At 41.4% G+C, this 18848-nt stretch overlaps 2 protein-coding genes across 5 annotated transcripts in view; one reads left to right on the plus strand and one right to left on the minus strand.

Moving 5' to 3' along the window:
• The window catches only part of LOC134624174 (protein NLRC3-like), a 55582-nt gene extending 37399 nt beyond the window's left edge, over positions 1–18183 (minus strand). Inside the window, exons 1-3 of one of the 4 annotated variants that reach the window (XM_063469159.1) lie at positions 18043–18183; positions 16535–16661; positions 16354–16455 (exon numbers count right to left, since the gene is read on the minus strand). In XM_063469159.1, the coding sequence (XP_063325229.1) occupies positions 16354–16455; positions 16535–16623 (191 nt within the window). In that variant the 5' untranslated portion in view covers positions 16624–16661; positions 18043–18183. Of the gene's footprint in view, positions 1–16353; positions 16456–16534; positions 16662–17895; positions 17912–18042 lie in introns of those variants that run through there. The other 3 variants (XM_063469157.1, XM_063469158.1, XM_063469160.1) reach the window with 3 other exon arrangements.
• LOC135932476 (uncharacterized) lies at positions 158–9757 on the plus strand. Its single transcript, XM_065469959.1, has 10 exons — positions 158–197; positions 1547–1783; positions 3239–3401; positions 5378–5570; positions 6329–6425; positions 6514–6575; positions 6841–6955; positions 8749–8810; positions 9484–9580; positions 9669–9757. The coding sequence occupies exons 1-10, from the start codon at positions 158–160 to the stop codon at positions 9755–9757; spliced, it is 1155 nt and encodes a 384-aa protein (XP_065326031.1).
• Positions 18184–18848: the final 665 nt, after the last annotated feature.

The raw sequence follows: 18848 nt of genomic DNA on the forward strand, positions 1-18848 counted from the left end.
AAAGATGCAGAGTATTTACGGATGAGAAGCAAAAAAGAGCCGTCAGGTGCTAAAAATAAACCTTAGACTCAAACGTTAGAACAGGCTTTTCCCCGCAGCACGTTGTGTAATAAATACTCACAAAGAAAACGGCGGCCGTTACAACTTATGTCTAAAAATGTATCGTTTCATGCATCAGTTAAAACACTGGACTCCAGGTACGCGACGCCCAGCTGGAAACACTTCACGCAAGTCGAGCTGCCCGACATTCACAGAATTTACAGGAAATGTTACATTTTTGTAATTTATATCGTTATCGGACGATAGATGTCTTATATCGGGATATGAGATTTTGGTCATATCGCACAGCCCTACTGATCATTGTTCCCATACTGTCCTGACTCAGATCGTTTTCTTGTTGCTTAGTTTTATACATTTGTGCACACAGGAAGGGTCTTGAAAGAGAAAATGATCAGAATCTTGAACAGATTTGTGCTGTTTGTGCTCAAAGTAAGAAAGTAAAAGTAACTCGTTTCTACCACCTGTTTTGGTTCAAAGCTCACTGAACTTTGTGCTACAAAGAAAATTAAATCAATGAGAGGTACAATTTGAGGGGGTAGGGAATAATAAGTGTACACTTCTGCCTACTCCTTTTCAAACAAAAGAATTATATTTTGTAATGATTGTGAACGACCCTGATGAAGGCCACAAGCTGAAACGCGTTAGTCAATTATAAAAGCTGTTTGATAGGTTCGTAGCTTGAACCCATTCACTGGAACGTTGAAGGCAATGTAATTACACAGCCAAGCAAGACACAAGTAGGCAACGTTCTTTGTGTTACTCATGCATGAGGAGGCCTGCCTGGAGCCAAGTGTCGTTCCACCCACTTGACCTCCGTCAGACTCTCAGCCAGGTTCCCCATAGCACTGCTTTTATTGTGGTTACATGAACATATGACGTTTCATATAGGTATACATGTGAACACAGAATACCCTGTGTGTGTGTGTGTGTGTGTGTGTGTGTGTGCGCGCGCGCGTGCGTGTTTTTCGTTTTAGGAGGACAATTTTCAAGACAAATCAAAGAGCAATGAGGACCCTCTGTCATAGGAGGACATTTTGCTGTCCTCATAAAATTGACCTTTTAAAATAGTTTCTGGGCATGTTTTAATACCCAAAAAGTGCTTTTCTCAAAAGTCTTTGTAAACCAAAAACTTGACATATGTTGTATATTTGTGTGTCCGCCACTGCCCCCTGTTGGTTGGAATTGTCCCCGCATGCCGCACACACAAGCGCGGGAAATTATACACGAGCGCGGGACATTATACACATGGCGCGAAATTGGAAGCTGCGCATGCGCATTTTAGCATTACCCATTTGGACCGTGGATATTTACATCAATGATTTAGACTGACTGATTGGGCGCTTCTTATTCATCCTTCAATTTTGGCAGAGTTTTGACACGCTTTGGAGAAAAGGTAAGAAGGTAATTATAAAACTTTTAAAAGACGGACGTTCTGACAGACACAGTGCTTCAGAGTAGGCACAACCGTGGTGAGGCGGCAGGTGAGGGAACGACGACGAGGTACGGTGGAAAGCATACGGCGGAGAGCGCACCGCGGGGACCGGACCACGACGAGTGAACGGCGGAGAGCGCACCGCGGGGACCGGACCACGACGAGCGGACGGCGGAGAGCGCACCGCGGGGACCGGACCACGACGAGCGGACGGCGGAGAGCGCACCGCGGGGACTGGACCACGACGAGCGGACGGCGGAGAGCGCACCGCGGGAACCGGACCACGACGAGGTGAGGACGGCGGAGCGGGCCGGAGCACGTGGAACGGTTCACGGAGGTCACAGCAACACGCGGGGCGGGGATTCCCGGACTGTCCCAAGCACCGGGATCGTTTTTTTTTTTTACCCTGGCCTAATCTCATCACTTGTTTCAAGGTAAGAAATTACACAAGTGTGTGATGTTTCACTGAGTTTGAAAGAAGGCCTTTTTCACTACAAGATCACTTGTTTAATGTAAAATGGCTGCTACTACTACAACTACTATAAGTACTACTTCTGTAACTAGTAGTTGTAGTAGATGCAGTTGTAGTAGCAGTAGTACTCACACCTGTCTTTTTTGTGGTAGTTGGAGCCGTTTTCCTCCTGTTCTGTTTTGAGATGATTAAGATATTAAAAGATGATCTTTGCCCAAATACCAAGGAAACATTGGACGGCAAATACAAATAAACTTTTTTAGATTTATGAAATTAAATTGAGACAGTATTGATGTCACTCTGCACACATTTGTTTATAAAATATTGTAAAAAAAACCCAACAACATTATTTTTGTTTTGCTCTCTTATAGTTGTGTTGATGAAGCACATTATTCCTGAGAGATCTAAAGCTTAGTTTGACAGACAGGTTTAGGCTAAGTCAGAGTTGGGCTTTAGTTAAATTAGGACATTTAAGTATCTTTAATATCTGCAAGTGCATGCTTTCTGTTAAAACAACTCAGACAGCCTTGTCTGTGTCTGTTATGTGAATGTAATGAAAGCATAGAACTCAATTGAAACAGTTTCAGTATCCATGCTATTAGTGAAATAAGAAAAATTGGGTGGAGCATGTCAGATACTTGACTTAATCAACACAGGTGGAACACAGTCAAGTTAATCTGCACAAATACAGCCTCGCCCCCATCCATTTATCTGTTAACCAGAATCCCTCCAGCACTCATCACCAAACTAAAATAACCTTAAACTAATAATACGCTAACATGGGCGGTGCTTCTCATTCAGGCTTTACTAATGCCCTTGTAAGCATAAAGGCTTGAAGTTTTGATGTTGTTTACATTTTTATCTTAATTTCCTTAGCAAATCATGTCACGGAGAACCACTCCCCTTCAGGATGCCATTAATCACATCCTTGCAAGAAGAGACAAGAATTCAATGTTAGAAATCAAATTTATTAATTCAGTTAAAGGTGAGTGACTTTGACACACTGCAGGCTAGACTGAGGGGTTACGCATCACCAGTGGTGACCTGTACAAACATCAATATAAATTAAAATTAAAGGTATTTTAATAATAATTTAGTTATTAGCGAGCCTGGCTATTTATGTTTTCTGCAGTCGGACATGTTTTCTTTATTATATATGTAGAATTGAAAAAAGCACAACATTGCATACTTGCAATTTACAGATATACATATTTAATGAATTGATTATTTGCAGTGCTGCCACGCCTGTGTCTCTAATATGGTTGTGTTTTCAGGTCGTGGCATCTTCACTTTAGCCAATTTCAAACAAGGAGACTTTGTGGTCGAGTATAGAGGGGAGCTTATTGATGCAACTGAAGCTGAACACAGACGTAACCTGTACCCCAGCGCATGTTCAGTCTTCATGTTTGAATTCATATGGAAGCAGAAGACATTGTGGTAAGTTCAAAATGACTGAATGTTTACATTTCTATTGCAAGGTCAGGATTTCCGAAGCAAACATCTCATATTGCTCTTTAACGAGTCCTTACCTCTAGTACCCGGCCCCGTCAGTCCCCAGAATCTATAGAAGGGGGAGTGACGGACCCGTGGAATAGCGGGATCTCATTTCCTGGTGACCCTGTGGTCCCCGGGAACTCGCTGTACTGGGGACTTACGGGACTCCCACATATGCTGAGGGCCCGTTAGTCCCCGTATTCAGCCTGTGTGTGCCTTCTCTAATACACACTCACGGGCGTAAAGTACGGGGTTAGAGGGGTAATAATATAAGCCTACATTTTACAGCTAAGACAGTGTGCTCACGCTGCTGTGAAGATTTAAAATATAATATAGAGATAGAGAAAATAATAAGAGAAAATTCAAATGGCCAGGGCTGAATGAGCGGCCCTGTGTCTGTGCGCATTTGGCACATGTGGACACGGAGACTCGTGCACTGTTATACTGTGTCCAAAACTACTGTATAATATGTACAATACCAAAATAGTACATGTCAAGTGTTCTCTGTCTGTGAGGTAGGTAGATGGATGGCTTGATGGATAGGTGAAAAACCTTTCAACACAAAAAATAAAGAACATTTCATTAATCATTCAGATAAATTAAATGCATTGTACAGAAGACAAATGAAATAACAAAAATATACACTTCAGTAAAGCCACTTTTGTCTAAACTATCATTTATCCTAGTTTTAGTTTTACATTCATTAGTTTTTAAATCAGAGGTGAGTAATTTCAAACAACGAAGATGAAATAAACTGTGGTCTACCTTGCATTTTTTACACTTTCTGTAACAATTACATTTTTAAAGTATACATTTTAGAGTTTACAAATATTTTAATAAAGACTTTAACCAAGGATTTTCTTTTACAAAGAATTATTTTCCTTAAATTAAACCAAACATATTTACACTAGTTTTAAGATTTAACCAAGGATTTGGGGTAATTACTTTTAGTATTAATTAACATAAATGTGTGGGAAACACTAGCTACATAAACAATTTATTCAAACTTAAACATTTATTTTAATATCAATATAATTTTTTAAACTTAAATGCAGTAACTATTTCCCAAAGCATAAATACATTTCCACAATTGAGCTTCCATAGTTCCCAAACATAAGCAGCAAATATGAGTCCGAGCTTACCGATAGCCCGTCTAACTCAAAGTCTTCCTCACAGTGGAAAGTGGATTGTGCTTGGTTTGCTGTCCTCTCAGTATGTCGCACTCGGGTCAAATGACTGCTGCATGCATTTTAAGCTCTACTAGGCACGCCCGCCCTTGATTGCTCTAATTCAACTCACCTGGCGGAGCAGTGCGCACCAGGCTGCGCTTAGCTGTAGATTGCACAAGGTCTAATCAGCGGCCATGCGCAAGCAGCAGCAGCACAGAGCAGGTAGTAGGCAAGATGAGGAAGAGAAGAGAAGAGTAACAGCCACACCTACTAGGTCAGCGCGACAGTACAACAAAACCACGTTTAAGCTCTAAGCCAGGGGTGCCCAATCCCAGTCCTTGAGAGCTACTGTCCTGCAGTTTTTAGATGCATCCCTACTCCAACACAGCTGAATCAAATAGTTGGATTACTTCTTCGGCATGCCATCAAGTCTGGCAAAGGCCTGATAACGAGGCATTCATTTGATTCAGGTGTGTTGGAACAAGGACGTATCTAAAAGCTGCAGGGCAGTAGCTCTCGAGGACTGGGATTGAGCACCCCTGCTCTAAGCACAAGTAGGAGCGCAAACACTTATCTCAGTCAGAAAGCAACGCGTCCTTGACTGATGGACCCTCTTTAACTTATCAACTATGCATTTAACAACTAAACTTGTATTGGATGTTGTGTTTGTGTTGGTGCTTAAAAATTATAGTATAGTTCATAGGCGTGTCACTATAAATGTTTGTTTAATGTATGTTTCCAAATTTGCAGTATTGATGGAGCACTTGAAGATGGGTCATTTGGGCGACTAGTAAACGATGAACACAGGACACCAAATTGCAGAATGAAGTTGATTGAAGCAGAAGGGAAGCCACATCTCTGCCTTTTTGCACTGAAGGAAATTGCGGCAGGAAGTGAAATTACTTATGACTATGGTGGGAAAGAATGGCCCTGGCGGAAAAAGGTGGGTCATTTAAAAAAAAAATTTCCCTCTATGAATTGTTGTTTAAAACCTACATATCTAGATGTCACAATTAGGGCTGCAACTAACGATTATTTCAATAATCGATTAGTTGTCGATTAGTTGTTTCAGCCCTAGTCACAATGTTTAAATGTCCTCTTGGTGGTATTCAATCTGGTTTAACTAAATCTTGAATTTGTATGACTTTCCCAAGTAATGATTGCAAGCTTATCTGTTTTGTGTCCCCTCCACAAGTGTGTTTTACTGAGTGGCCACACACTGGAGGTGAAACAGTGAAAGCATCAGTTTGAGCTCAGATGTCATTATGAGGCTGATGGACAGTGTCCTTGAAAACCTTGGGTTTTTCTGTGTCAGACATATACATGCACCTTTTACTCACAGTCACTTTAGCTTCTTAGTATTGTCTTACTTTGGCTTCACTTTACTAGGTAAGGGTTAATCACTCTGTTTCCTTGCAGTTAGGGTGAGAGTTAGAACTGTATTTAACTGAAGGTGAAGCAGAAAATGCTTAACTATGTGTGTGTGTCTGACACAGACAAACTCAAGGTATGTGAGAACACTGTCCTGACATCTGAGCTCAAACCGAGTCTTTCACTGTTTCATCTCCAGTGTTTGGCATACTCAGAAAAACACACGGGTTGAGGGGACACTGGTTAGAAAAGACCACTCGTAGTGAATTAAATACATTTCCACTGTAGCTGCCAGATGTTTACAATATTTGTTCTACTTTTCATACCCAGCTAAAGATCGCAAGCATCCCTTCTGGTCAACAGTGTGTTGCAGAGCCTATTGCCCATGACGTGGAGCACCATGTGATCTCTACAGACTCATTCACAGGTGAGTCCCTGCTTGAGTAAGCACTACCTGTTAAACCCTGGGGTCCTGCAAAGCACTATGCCTCCATGTCTTGTGTTCTCTTCTACAGACAGAGAATTAAGAGCAGAGTGTCAGTCATCTAGACCTACAGCAGACAACTCTGAGCATGAGGTTAGCATGGATTCATCTGTTTACTAAAGATTGTATCAATGTGTAGTTTGGTAAATAGTGTGGTTTGTAAAGATCATGTTTATCAATTGATTACAATTATACTGCATGTACAGTCTTTAAATCATTGTACGTACAGGTAGTCATCATTTAACATTGCATTTCCCTCTCAACATCATTTGGGTGTTTTAAGGTTTGACTGAGAGTGTCCCTCTTGATCAGATGGACACTGTACTATTGATGCTTGTTCATCTTTGCAACTTTTTAGGTGCATTCTGTTGGAGGTCAGCGTGGCACTTCTTCTCTGAAAGAGTTAATTGGTGAAGTTGGTGTCCAGTGTCGGGAGTTGTCACCCCAAGCGTTCTCAGAAGAACTTACCAGTGGTCAGTTTTGAGTAAATGTTAACTTCTGGCAATGCATGACATGCCTGAAGGTTTGCTGCATGAAAAATGTGCCAGTATTGGGACATTTCTGATGATTCTATAGTGTCTTGATGGATATTTTGAGTAGAATTGTAACAGTCAGGGATGTGAATTGATTGCGTTATGCGTACAGGGAGTGTGGAATTATTAGGCAAGTTGTATTTTTGAGGAATAATTTTATTATTGAACAACAACCATGTTCTCAATGAACCCAAAAAACTCATTAATATCAGAGCTGAATGTTTTTGGAAGTAGTTTTTAGTTTGTTTTTAGTTTTAGCTATTAGGGGGATATCTGTGTGTGCAGGTGACTATTACTGTGCATAATTATTAGGCAACTTAACAAAAAACAAATATATACCCATTTCAATTATTTATTTTTACCAGTGAAACCAATATAACATCTCCACATTCACCAATATACATTCTGACATTCAAAAACAAAACAAAAACAAATCAGCGACCAATATAGCCACCTTTCTTTGCAAGGACACTCAAAAGCCTGCCATCCATGGATTCTGTCAGTGTTTTGATCTGTTCACCATCAACATTGCGTGCAGCAGCAACCACAGCCTCCCAGACACTGTTCAGAGAGGTGTACTGTTTTCCCTCCTTGTAAATCTCACATTTGATGATGGACCACAGGTTCTCAATGGGGTTCAGATCAGTTGAACAAGGAGGCCATGTCATTAGTTTTTCTTCTTTTATACCCTTTCTTGCCAGCCACGCTGTGGAGTACTTGGACGCGTGTGATGGAGCATTGTCCTGCATGAACATCATGTTTTTCTTGAAGGATGCAGACTTCTTCCTGTACCACTGCTTGAAGAAGGTGTCTTCCAGAAACTGGCAGTAGGACTGGGAGTTGAGCTTGACTCCATCCTCAACCCGAAAAGGCCCCACAAGCTCATCTTTGATGATACCAGCCCAAACCAGTACTCCACCTCCACCTTGCTGGCATCTGAGTCGGACTGGAGCTCTCTGCCCTTTACCAATCCAGCCACGGGCCCATCCATCTGGCCCATCAAGACTCACTCTCATTTCATCAGTCCATAAAACCTTAGGAAAATCAGTCTTGAGATATTTCTTGGCCCAGTCTTGACGTTTCAGCTTGTGTGTCTTGTTCAGTGGTGGTCGTCTTTCAGCCTTTCTTACCTTGGCCATGTCTCTGAGTATTGCACACCTTGTGCTTTTGGGCACTCCAGTGATGTTGCAGCTCTGAAATATGGCCAAACTGGTGGCAAGTGGCATCTTGGCAGCTGCACACTTGACTTTTCTCAGTTCACCGGCAGTTATTTTGTGCCTTGGTTTTTCCACACGCTTCTTGCGACCCTGTTGACTATTTTGAATGAAACACTTGATTGTTCGATGATCACGCTTCAGAAGCTTTGCAATTTTAAGACTGCTGCATCCCTCTGCAAGATATCTCACTATTTTTGACTTTTCTGAGCCTGTCAAGTCCTTCTTTTGACCCATTTTGCCAAAGGAAAGGACGTTGCCTAATAATTATGCACAACTGATATAGGGTGTTGGTGTCATTAGACCACACCCCTTCTCATTACAGAGATGCACATCACCTAATATGCTTAATTGGTAGTAGGCTTTCGAGCCTATACAGCTTGGAGTAAGACAACATGCATGAAGAGGATGATGTGGACAAAATACTCATTTGCCTAATAATTCTGCACTCCCTGTAGATGTGTTTTTTTTGACTTAACGAAAGTCAAGCACTGAATCTCCTTGTGTTCCCTTGTACAGAGAGCAAATCGAAAGAGGTGCCACAATCATCCAGAGCTGTGCCTAATGACTCTGCTTGTGAGGTGAGTTGAAATTGACCTTTGTTTTAAAATTGACCAATGGTTAGAAGTGTTATGGTGTTTACATGAAACTCCATTTTGAGTATTTTAGCAAACATCTGGCAGCGGTGGTGGAAATGTCCTCTATTTAGAACAGGAGGTCTTTTCTAACCACAGTGTCCCCTTAACAAGTGTGTTTTACTGAGTGGCCACACACTGGAGGTGAAACAGTGAAAGCATCAGTTTGAGCTCAGATGTCATTATGAGGCTGATGGACAGTGTCCTTGAAAACCTTGGGTTTTTCTGTGTCAGACATATACATGCACCTTTTACTCAGTCACTTTAGCTTCTTAGTATTGTCTTACTTTGGCTTCACTTAACTAGGGTAAGGGTTAATCACTCTGTTTCCTTGCAGTTAGGGTGAGAGTTAGAACTGTATTTAACTGAAGGTGAAGCAGAAAATGCTTAACTATGTGTGTGTGTCTGACACAGACAAACTCAAGGTATGTGAGAACACTGTCCTGACATCTGAGCTCAAACTGAGTCTTTCACTGTTTCATCTCCAGTGTTTTGCATACTCAGAAAAACACACGGGTTGAGGGGACACTGGTTAGAAAAGACCACTCGTAGTGAATTAAATACATTTCCACTGTAGCTGCCAGATGTTTACAATATTTGTTCTACTTTTCATACCCAGCTAAAGATCGCAAGCATCCCTTCTGGTCAACAGTGTGTTGCAGAGCCTATTGCCCATGACGTGGAGCACCATGTGATCTCTACAGACTCATTCACAGGTGAGTCCCTGCTTGAGTAAGCACTACCTGTTAAACCCTGGGGTCCTGCAAAGCACTATGCCTCCATGTCTTGTGTTCTCTTCTACAGACAGAGAATTAAGAGCAGAGTGTCAGTCATCTAGACCTACAGCAGACAACTCTGAGCATGAGGTTAGCATGGATTCATCTGTTTACTAAAGATTGTATCAATGTGTAGTTTGGTAAATAGTGTGGTTTGTAAAGATCATGTTTATCAATTGATTACAATTATACTGCATGTACAGTCTTTAAATCATTGTACGTACAGGTAATCATCATTTAACATTGCAGTTTGCCAGAGTGGAACTGAAGGGGGAAAAAGGACGAAAGGTGGCTGTGATCCTGACTTCTGATATGACCGATAACCTGTCACTCCTCGTTAGTAAGAGGAAAGAGTGCGGGGTATCTGAAAACAATATGTACCTTTTCGCCAGTCCTTGTAGTGATGGTCACTACAGAGGGCAGTTTGGTCCGTTTGCAGATGCTTGCGGAGCTGAACATCCTCAGAACCTCAGATCAACTAACCTTCGCAAACAGATTGCCACGATAAGCCAAGTCATGAACTTGAAAGATAATGAACTAGACCAGCTGGCCGATTTCCTCGGCCATGACATCAGGGTCCATAGAGAGTACTATCGACTGCCCCAATCAACAATTCAGCTGGCTAAGATCTCCAAGTTGCTCATGGCCATGGAGAAGGGAAGTGTGAAGGATATTCAAGGAAAAACTCTGGATGAAATTGGTGGTATGCATGGTTTATATGTTGTTAAATCGGCTTGGTGTTTGTGAATATGGTTGGTCTAATAACATTTTTTCAATTTTATAGATGACATAGATGGGATGGCTACTGGATCACAGCAACTCCCTGATGCTTCCACATTGCGAGGTACTGAAATTATTGTATTCTGTGTTATAGACTTTGCAGTTGTATTGATAAAATATTTTAAATTTACATTTTTTGTATATTTAGATAATGTTATTGCAGTTCTGTTTGTACTTTGCTGTGTAGTTAATACCATTTACAGTGAGGAAAGTAAGTATTTGCTATTTTGCAAGTTCTCCCACTTAGAAATCATGGAGGGATCTGAAATTTTCAGCGTTGGTACATGTCCACTGTGAGAGACAGAATCTAAAAGAAAATTCCGGGAATCACAATGTATGATTTTATTAAAATATTTTTGTATATTACTGCTTAAAATAAGTATTTGAACACTTGCTTATCATGCAGATTTCTGACCCTCAAAGACCTGTTATTCTGCTTTTAAACAGTCCAACTACACTCTGCTCATGATTCTAATTTAGCAGCACCTGTTTGATGCCGTTAGCTTTCATAAATACACATGTGCACCCCACAATCTGTCAAAAGTGTTGCAGCAACATGAGTAAAACCAAAGAGCTGTCCAACGACACAAGAGACAAAACTTTAGACCTTCACAAAGCTGGAAAGGGCTCCAGAGCCACTGCCAAGCAGCTCGGTGCGCGACAGTGCGCGTGCACGCATGTGCGTGTGCGCGATGGAGCGTGTGCAGGTGACTGTGCGTACCCTCTGCAAGACTCCTGCAGGCGCCCCTGAATGGAAGAGGCTAATGTCTTCCTCGGACTTGAGCCCCACGTAAGATCTCAGCTCGTGGGGTGTCAGTGATGCTAAGAAAGGTGAAGAATCAGCCCAGAACTACACGGGACGAGCTGGTCAATGACCTGAAGAGAGCTGGGACCACCGTTGGCAAGGCTACTATCAGTAATACACTGAGACGTCATGGTTTAAAATCATTCATCACACTGAAGGTTCCCCTTCTTAAGCCAACCCATGTCCAGGCCCGTCTGAAGTTTGCCAGGGACCATCTGGATGATCCAGAGTCATGGGAGAAAGTCCTGTGGTCAGATGAGACCAAAATAAAACTTTTTGGTCTAATCTCCATTGTTGGGGTTTGGAGGAAGAAGAAGGATGAGTCTCATCCCAATAATACCATCCTACAGTGAAGCATGAGGGTGGAAACATCATGCTCTGGGCTGTTTTTCTGCACAGGGGACAGGACCACTGCACTGTATTAAGGAGAAGATAAACGGGGACATGGATTGTGAGATTTTGGGCCAAAACGTCCTTCCCTCAGTCAGAGCATTGAAGATGGGTTCTGGCTGGGTCTTTCAACAAGACAAAGACCTGAAGCACTCAGCCAGGAAAACCAAGGAGTGGCTCCGTAAGAGGCATTTCAAGGTTCAGGAGTGGCCTCACTAGTCTCCAGACCTCAGTCCAATAGAAAATCTGTGGATGGAGTTAAAAGTCTGTGTTGGCCCAAAACATGACAGATCTACAGAAGATCTGTGTGGAGGAGTGGGTCAAAAGACCTTCTGCAATGTGTGCAAACCTGATGAAGAACTACAGGAACTGTTTGGCCGCTGTAATTGTTAAAAGGCAATATTAATATAGTTTGACTCAAGTGTTCAAATACTTATTTTACAAAGAAATATACAAAAAACTTGTTATAAAATCATACATTGTGATTTCCGGAATTTTCTTTTAGATTATGTCTCTCACAGTGGACATGTACCTATGATGAAAATTTCAGACCCCTCCATGATTTCTAAGTGGGAGAACTCGCAAAATAGCAGGGTGTTCAAATACTTACTTTCCTCACTGTATGTATTAGATAGATAGATATTTCTAGCAAAATATCTATCTATCTATCTATGACAATGAGGAAATATTAACTTCTGTGACTTCTGATTTGCCTCACTTCTCCGAGACTGCAGCTCAAGGTACATTTTCAATGCTGTACTCAAAGTTTGCCCAACATATCTTATGTAATGAGCTGGGATCTGTGAGTTAGTCCTGTTCAGAGACAAATCCAGTGAAATGTGCAGTAACGTATTTTAACAGCGCACATCACGTATGATAACGATGCTCTCTTGTTTCATTAATGCCACTTGCATCTCTGTTTTTCATTGCATTAAAAATGAAATCAGACTTTACTATTAACACTACTATGCTGATTATGATAACCTGGGATTGTGTATAGAACAATATTACTAACCATCAGTACATTTTTACATGGTCGATTGTTAGTTGTTCCATTCCTTATTGTGACACTAATGCTTTATGACTAGTATTTTGATGCTTCATCAGTTTTGGCCAAGCAAGATTTGGCCTGTACAAAATCTACATCATTTCCCAGTAAACTTATTACCCAAGGTATTGTTGACTTCATCCAGTTCAGCAGCATTGCCATGTGTATAGTTATTATAATAGAACTGGCTGTCACTGTTCCCTCTGTGCCCATGGTGTTTGATTGGTAGGCAGAAAGCCTCTTTAAGCCCATACATTTATACTGTGCAATATTTTTTAGATGACCAGGGGAATGATGCCTGTGTGACTTCTGGTTCACCTCCTGTCCCTGACTCAGTTACTAAAGGTATGATATAAATCAGATGCCATGTCCATCACTAGGCACTATGTGCAGTCAACACCAACATCATGTCGTTAGACATTATACAACATATAAAGAAGCTGAATGTATTTTGTGTTTACCAAGCAGTGTGATGAACTATCATGTTAATGAAAACAATCAAACTTTAAATTTTATCAGGTCTACAGTCTATTTATTATCACACACAATTTGTTTAGACAAGTACCAGCTTGTTTTCACAGTTTTGAACACCATCTCTACCTACAAGTGCATCTCACATGATCTTTTTAAACTTCAAATTTGTTTTGTTTTATTGAACAGGTTTACGTGTTTCAGCAAGGCGGTGTGTGAAGAGACCATGGTCTGAGGAGGAGATAGGAGCGGTGATGAAACATATGAAGCCTTTTATTGAAAACGGTATCACTGTCACCAACCAGAAGTGTCTGAAGTGCAAAGAAAAGGAACAACCTATCTTGGAGACGAGATCTATTCAAAACATTCGAGATTTTGTGCGCAACAGAGGACTGGCCTTTAAAAAAATAAAAATAAATGTTAAACACTAAATGCACTTTTTTTACAGTCTGAGCCTTTACCTTTCTGGGCCTGATTTCAAGGTTAGTGTTCTCCATTCAAAAAGTATGTAGTTGACTTCACTGTGCTCACAGGCAGTGTTTGTTTTGATGTGTGGTTAGCCTGAGTCTTTTAATGCCAGGATTCACTTTTATTTTCCTTCAATAATTGTTACAATGATGTCCTTTTAAGGAATTGATTATTGAGTTGGTTATATTAAATATAGTTCAGTAATTCAACAAATGTGTTGTGTGTTGATATAAGTCTTATGTATAAGTCATGGTGTCAGCCCGACTCACCCCTGGTGTGCAAAGGTGCTGTTTTATTGGTCAGCCACTCAGTGCCAGTTTCTTCAGGACAATGAAAAACTCTATAATATATAGTTTGTTCTAGTTGATGCAAGCACTGTTGTGTTATGCTTCTAGTTGTTTTAATGACACTTTGACCACCTGTTAGTAGATCACAACAGATATGATCTGTGGTGTTTTATGTAAGCTTGTATGTCAGATTGTAATGCTCATCAGAGAAAACCAAAATATAGTCTTTTTATTATTTTTTAATTTATTCATCCATCCATCCATCTTCAACCGCTTATCCGAGGCCGGGTCGCGGGGGCAGCAGCCTAAGCAAATTTATTCAATTTTACTATAATGATGTATCAGTCACAGTCTTATAATACACGTTCTTTTCTAAGAAGGTTATACTTAGTGCATGTGTGAGTATATGTATAGTGAACTGGCTTTACACACCATGTGTCCTTTTAAACCAGATTTACTCAGTGTGTGTGTGTGTGTGTGTGTGTGTGTGTGTGTGTACAGTAGACTGGCTTTACACACCATGTGTCCCTTCAGAACAGACTATACTTTGTGTATATGTATGATGACATCACTGACCTTGTACACCAGACTGTCCTTATAGACCGAGCTACAGAAAAGTCTCTACAAACCACCAGAATGTCTGAAAAAATAGCCTTTTTTATATCTCAGTCGAGCAAAGAAAATGTTTAAATTTTAAGTTGTGTATAGGTTTGCTGATTTTTTTCATGATTTTTGATATGCATATTGTAGCTCTAGCACCTCTGGAACCCGGTGTCCCCATAGCCCTATGTCCAGTCTAATTTGCCAAAAATTTCAGAAATTGTCCCTCTAACCCAAGAAACGGGTATAGGGGTGTGTGTGTGTGTGTGTGTGTGTGTGTATCTGTCAGGAGTCAGGCCATGTTTCTTTTTAGCTGAAAAACCTTACACCCAGGTAACCTGCAGTGTTGGAAACCTATGTTTGCTTCCCTACAATCCGTCCTGCTCTGTAGTAAAATCAGTGATATTTGACCGTCCTGTTGCTCCCATTGACATTTATACAGCCTATTTAAAATCTAAAACTTAACATTGTCCGTAGCTGCTGTTGTTACCACTGTCCTGTTTGAAATGTGTGGGGTCAAGATGTGACCCCAGGAAGACTCCCCAAAGCTGGTGCCAGGAGTCTAGCGGTCTAACAAAAGACTCTTATGCTTAACCAGATACAGAGTAGGTGTCCTCCTATACCATAAAACAATAAGACAAGGCACGACCTCTCCCATGCTCCCAAGATGTGGGTGTGAAAGCCAGAGTGCTCTGGAATGCACACAACGTGTGTCTGCAGACTACTAAGGATCAAACCTCTATTAATCTACAACTAATTATAAAACTCTAAGCGTATATGAGTAGATATTTCTAAGCATAAAAGACAATCAACAATACAAAACCTAACATTGTTCTTCTTTCTTCAAGTGTTGCTGGAGTTTCTGCTTTTTGTAAGGATTGTGAATGCACATGTTTGAAATAAAAATGAACTGAACATTAATATAATAAATATCAGTAGATGTGAACACAAACTTTTAATTCTGATTGTTTTCAGCTTGAATCAAACACAGTTCGCCTGACTCAGTTTTTTGCAGCACGTTTCACAATATGAAGAAACATAATGTCACATGTACAGACCTGATATCTGATTTAAAAACATGTGAGAGATTTACATTTACAGTTTAACCAACACTAATAAGCAGTCTTTACCTTTAAATGTAAACTCTCTTATCCCTGTCCTTTCTTATCTTTCTTCAGCTCTCTTTCTTTTTGTCTGTTAGTTTGTCAGTTGATGTTTTTGAGCTGATAAAAATGCTGCATTTGAAATTACCTGGCAAAATAAATCACTGTTCCACTTTTAACCCACGGCTTTGGCATACGTCGTCTGTATTTATCTGACATCTTCTGGTGATAAATGAAGGAGCAGAAGCATTTCATGTGTTTCTTTTTAGGCTGAGATGTTTGACGGCTCGTAGTGATGTGAAATAAGAACACCCCAAAAATGTGTTACACAGACAGTAACTGTTATGGTCCTGTGACCCAGTGTTTATGTGTTCTCTGGGTTCATTAATATTCTTTGATTTAGTGTTAATCATGGTTCTGTTTCCTCTCCTGTGTACAGTGGTGGGTTTTGATACAGGCGACATCAGGGCGGCATCGTGGTGGGGGCGGAGTCAGTGTTGGCATTGGCAAAAAAAAGGTTGCTCCCCCAACATCATGCCAGCACATTTTTGTGATTACATGGGCACCGATCGGATTTCTATCGCTCATTTGCGGGATCCTTTACATGTTTAATTTCCTGGTTGCTAAAGTGGATTTTCAGTTGTTCAGAAACCAAAGGCACGTTTTTAAGAAACAGTTTAAATGGGATTAGAGGGAATTACTTTTTTGCACTCCAGTTTATATCCAACAACATCAAAGAGTTCATCTTACTAACAGCTCACCTCTCTGCAGCAGACACAGGCTGGACTTTAAAATCAATCCAGCGATCATTAGACCGGTCACTCCTTAAGGACACAGAGCTGGGTGGAGGTCCAGGTGGGTTCCTGTGAATAATGATGGAGCAGTGATGTGAGTGCTGTGACATGGAGAAGAGTCATGGACAGTTAGAGATGGTCATCTCACCTCTGAGCTTTGGTCTGGCTCTCATGTTCCCCACACAGAGTGCTTTTAGAGGGAGGGACTCCCTCCTGTTTGCTCTCACTGCCACCCATGCTGCTCACTATAGCTCACACACACTTTCTACCTTCACCTGCAGAGGAAACACAAATCATTCATGTGCACATCAACTGAGAGCTGCAGAGGTCGTGTCTGATGTGTTGGACTAACATCCATCTGAGACACAGCTTTCATCAGTTCACATCAGTGCCACAGAGCCCAGTTCAGCCTCCAAATCCTCCATTACTGTAGTCCTACAAAGGTCAAACATGGCTGCAGAGAGCAGCTTTATGTCAGTAACAACGCCCAGGACCGAGCTGACTGCTTACAGAGTTCATACTCTGACTGCTAGCTGCTCTGCTAGCTAAGCTAACTCATGTTAATGCTGCTCAGAATGTATATAAAACATTAAAGAGAAAAGTAAAGCTTGGAGTCACAGGATGATGCTGATATAAGCAAACAGAGCACTGAGTTCTTCATCGTTGTTACAGTTCATTTGTTTTTCAGCAACAAAAAAAATCTTAAGGAAAAAATTAAAATGCTGATAAATCTGTTTATCTGTAAGACAAAACGTAGCTCAGTTTGTGGAAAGCTGCATGAAGCTGACAGCGTGACATTTGTCTCAAAACTGCACGTGTGATGGAGCCAGATGTTTTAGATATTTGTGCACAGGATGGTTTTTAATTGGTGAAGCTGAACTTAATAAACTGAGTGTAAATGTTGAGGATCTACTCAGGTTGGGATGTGTGGATTGAAGCACACGCTTGTGAGTCCTCAGATGAAACACACAAATCATTGCACACCTGTGTAAATCTGTGGATCATATGGTTTCCAGTCGAGTTACTCTAGAGACCAGTTTGTCTGTTAATGAGCTGAGATCTTTTATTGGGACTCTTCATCCAAGAGAAGCCCTCCCTGTCACCTGTATCCATGGTTACTGACTGTCACCTGTGTGCACTGAGAGCAGAGAGCAGCTGTGCAGCGCTGACGTCAGAGTGCGCAGCTGCAGGAGGGAGTTTCTCGCTGTTCTCAGTGACGTAATGACTCTGGTGTGTTTCTGTTCCTAATTATTCACAGAGATAACAAACCCTCTGTTTCTGATGTGACGTCATCCCAGACACACGATGACAAACAGCTTTACTTTAACTTTACATTTAAGTCCAGATTCCTACAAACACTCAGAGCCTGAAACACAGAGACTAACTGAAAATGTTTTTTCCTCTTAAAATCAAAGCGACAGCAGAGCGAGCAGAGAAACAAACGACAGAGCAAATATTCACAGCATGTTTCCTTTGTTTGACAGAAACATCTGTTTCCACGTCACGTACAGCGGCCTCACTCAGAGCTCAGGGCGGGTCAGCCTCTCGGTCGGGCTGTGAGTCCGTTACCGTGAACTGTGGAGCGGCTGATTTGTGCTGAACTAAGCTGCTCACAGCTGATGTTAGCCAGGAAACATTACACACTGCTAACGTTACCTTCACACAGAGCTTCACACGGAGACGATCAGCGTCAAAGTTCAGGAGAGAAAAACTTCGGGAAGGGAAAAACCAGGGAGGGGCTTGTGGGACAGAGGGTCCACAATCCCACAGCCACAAACACTCTGACCAATCACAGCGCTCCGTTTCACTCCGCTTTTGTTACGTCCCCTCCGCTTTTCCACAGCAGTAAACTGCGTCAGTAACAGCCAGAGAGGATGGAGTCAGTGAACGCAGCACATTTTCTGTTGAACGTAGAAAAACACAGAATAGATTAGTTTGAGTGAATGAGCAGCACATGTTTGTCTGCACAGACCATAATAATACTGACAGGCGGCTGTTTGTTCAGAGCTGATTAATTTCAGCTCATTTTCCTGTTTGAAACAAACATCTGTCAACACTTTGATTCAGCTCCACATTCATCCAAACCTCGTCAGAGTTCTCTGCTGACAGTCAGACATTTAACCTGAGAGCAGCATTTTAGCCCATGAATCAAAGCACCCACAAAGATTTCGTACTTTTATTGACAATATTTGCTGTTTGTGGGATACACTACTAAAAATATAGAAATCATACAGTACGTAATTGAGATGGAACATTTTTACAACAAAAGTATAGATAACCCCTCCCCCCTCCCAAAATGGTTTGTTCCAGCTCGGCTCTCCGGCTCTAGCGCCGCTGCTGCCAGAGCGATAGAGGCTGAGAGGCAGCGGAGCGGAGGTGGAAGTGCCTGGCTTAACCTTCAGTTACTCTTTCTATAGTTAGGTATGTATATATAGTTATATAGTTAGGTAGGAGTCAGGCCA

Source organism: Pelmatolapia mariae, linkage group LG3_W (genome assembly GCF_036321145.2).
Source record: "Pelmatolapia mariae isolate MD_Pm_ZW linkage group LG3_W, Pm_UMD_F_2, whole genome shotgun sequence".
Classification (NCBI taxonomy): domain Eukaryota; kingdom Metazoa; phylum Chordata; class Actinopteri; order Cichliformes; family Cichlidae; genus Pelmatolapia; species Pelmatolapia mariae.

Excerpts from the sequence above, each read along its gene's own strand:
- LOC135932476 (XM_065469959.1), top strand. The coding sequence starts at position 158 with ATGTATCGTTTCATGCATCAGTTAAAACACTGGACTCCAG. Across the intron at positions 6,426-6,513 it reads CTCTACAGACTCATTCACAG|ACAGAGAATTAAGAGCAGAG; the intron begins GTGAGTCCCTGC and ends TCTCTTCTACAG. Across the intron at positions 6,956-8,748 it reads CTCAGAAGAACTTACCAGTG|AGAGCAAATCGAAAGAGGTG; the intron begins GTCAGTTTTGAG and ends TCCCTTGTACAG.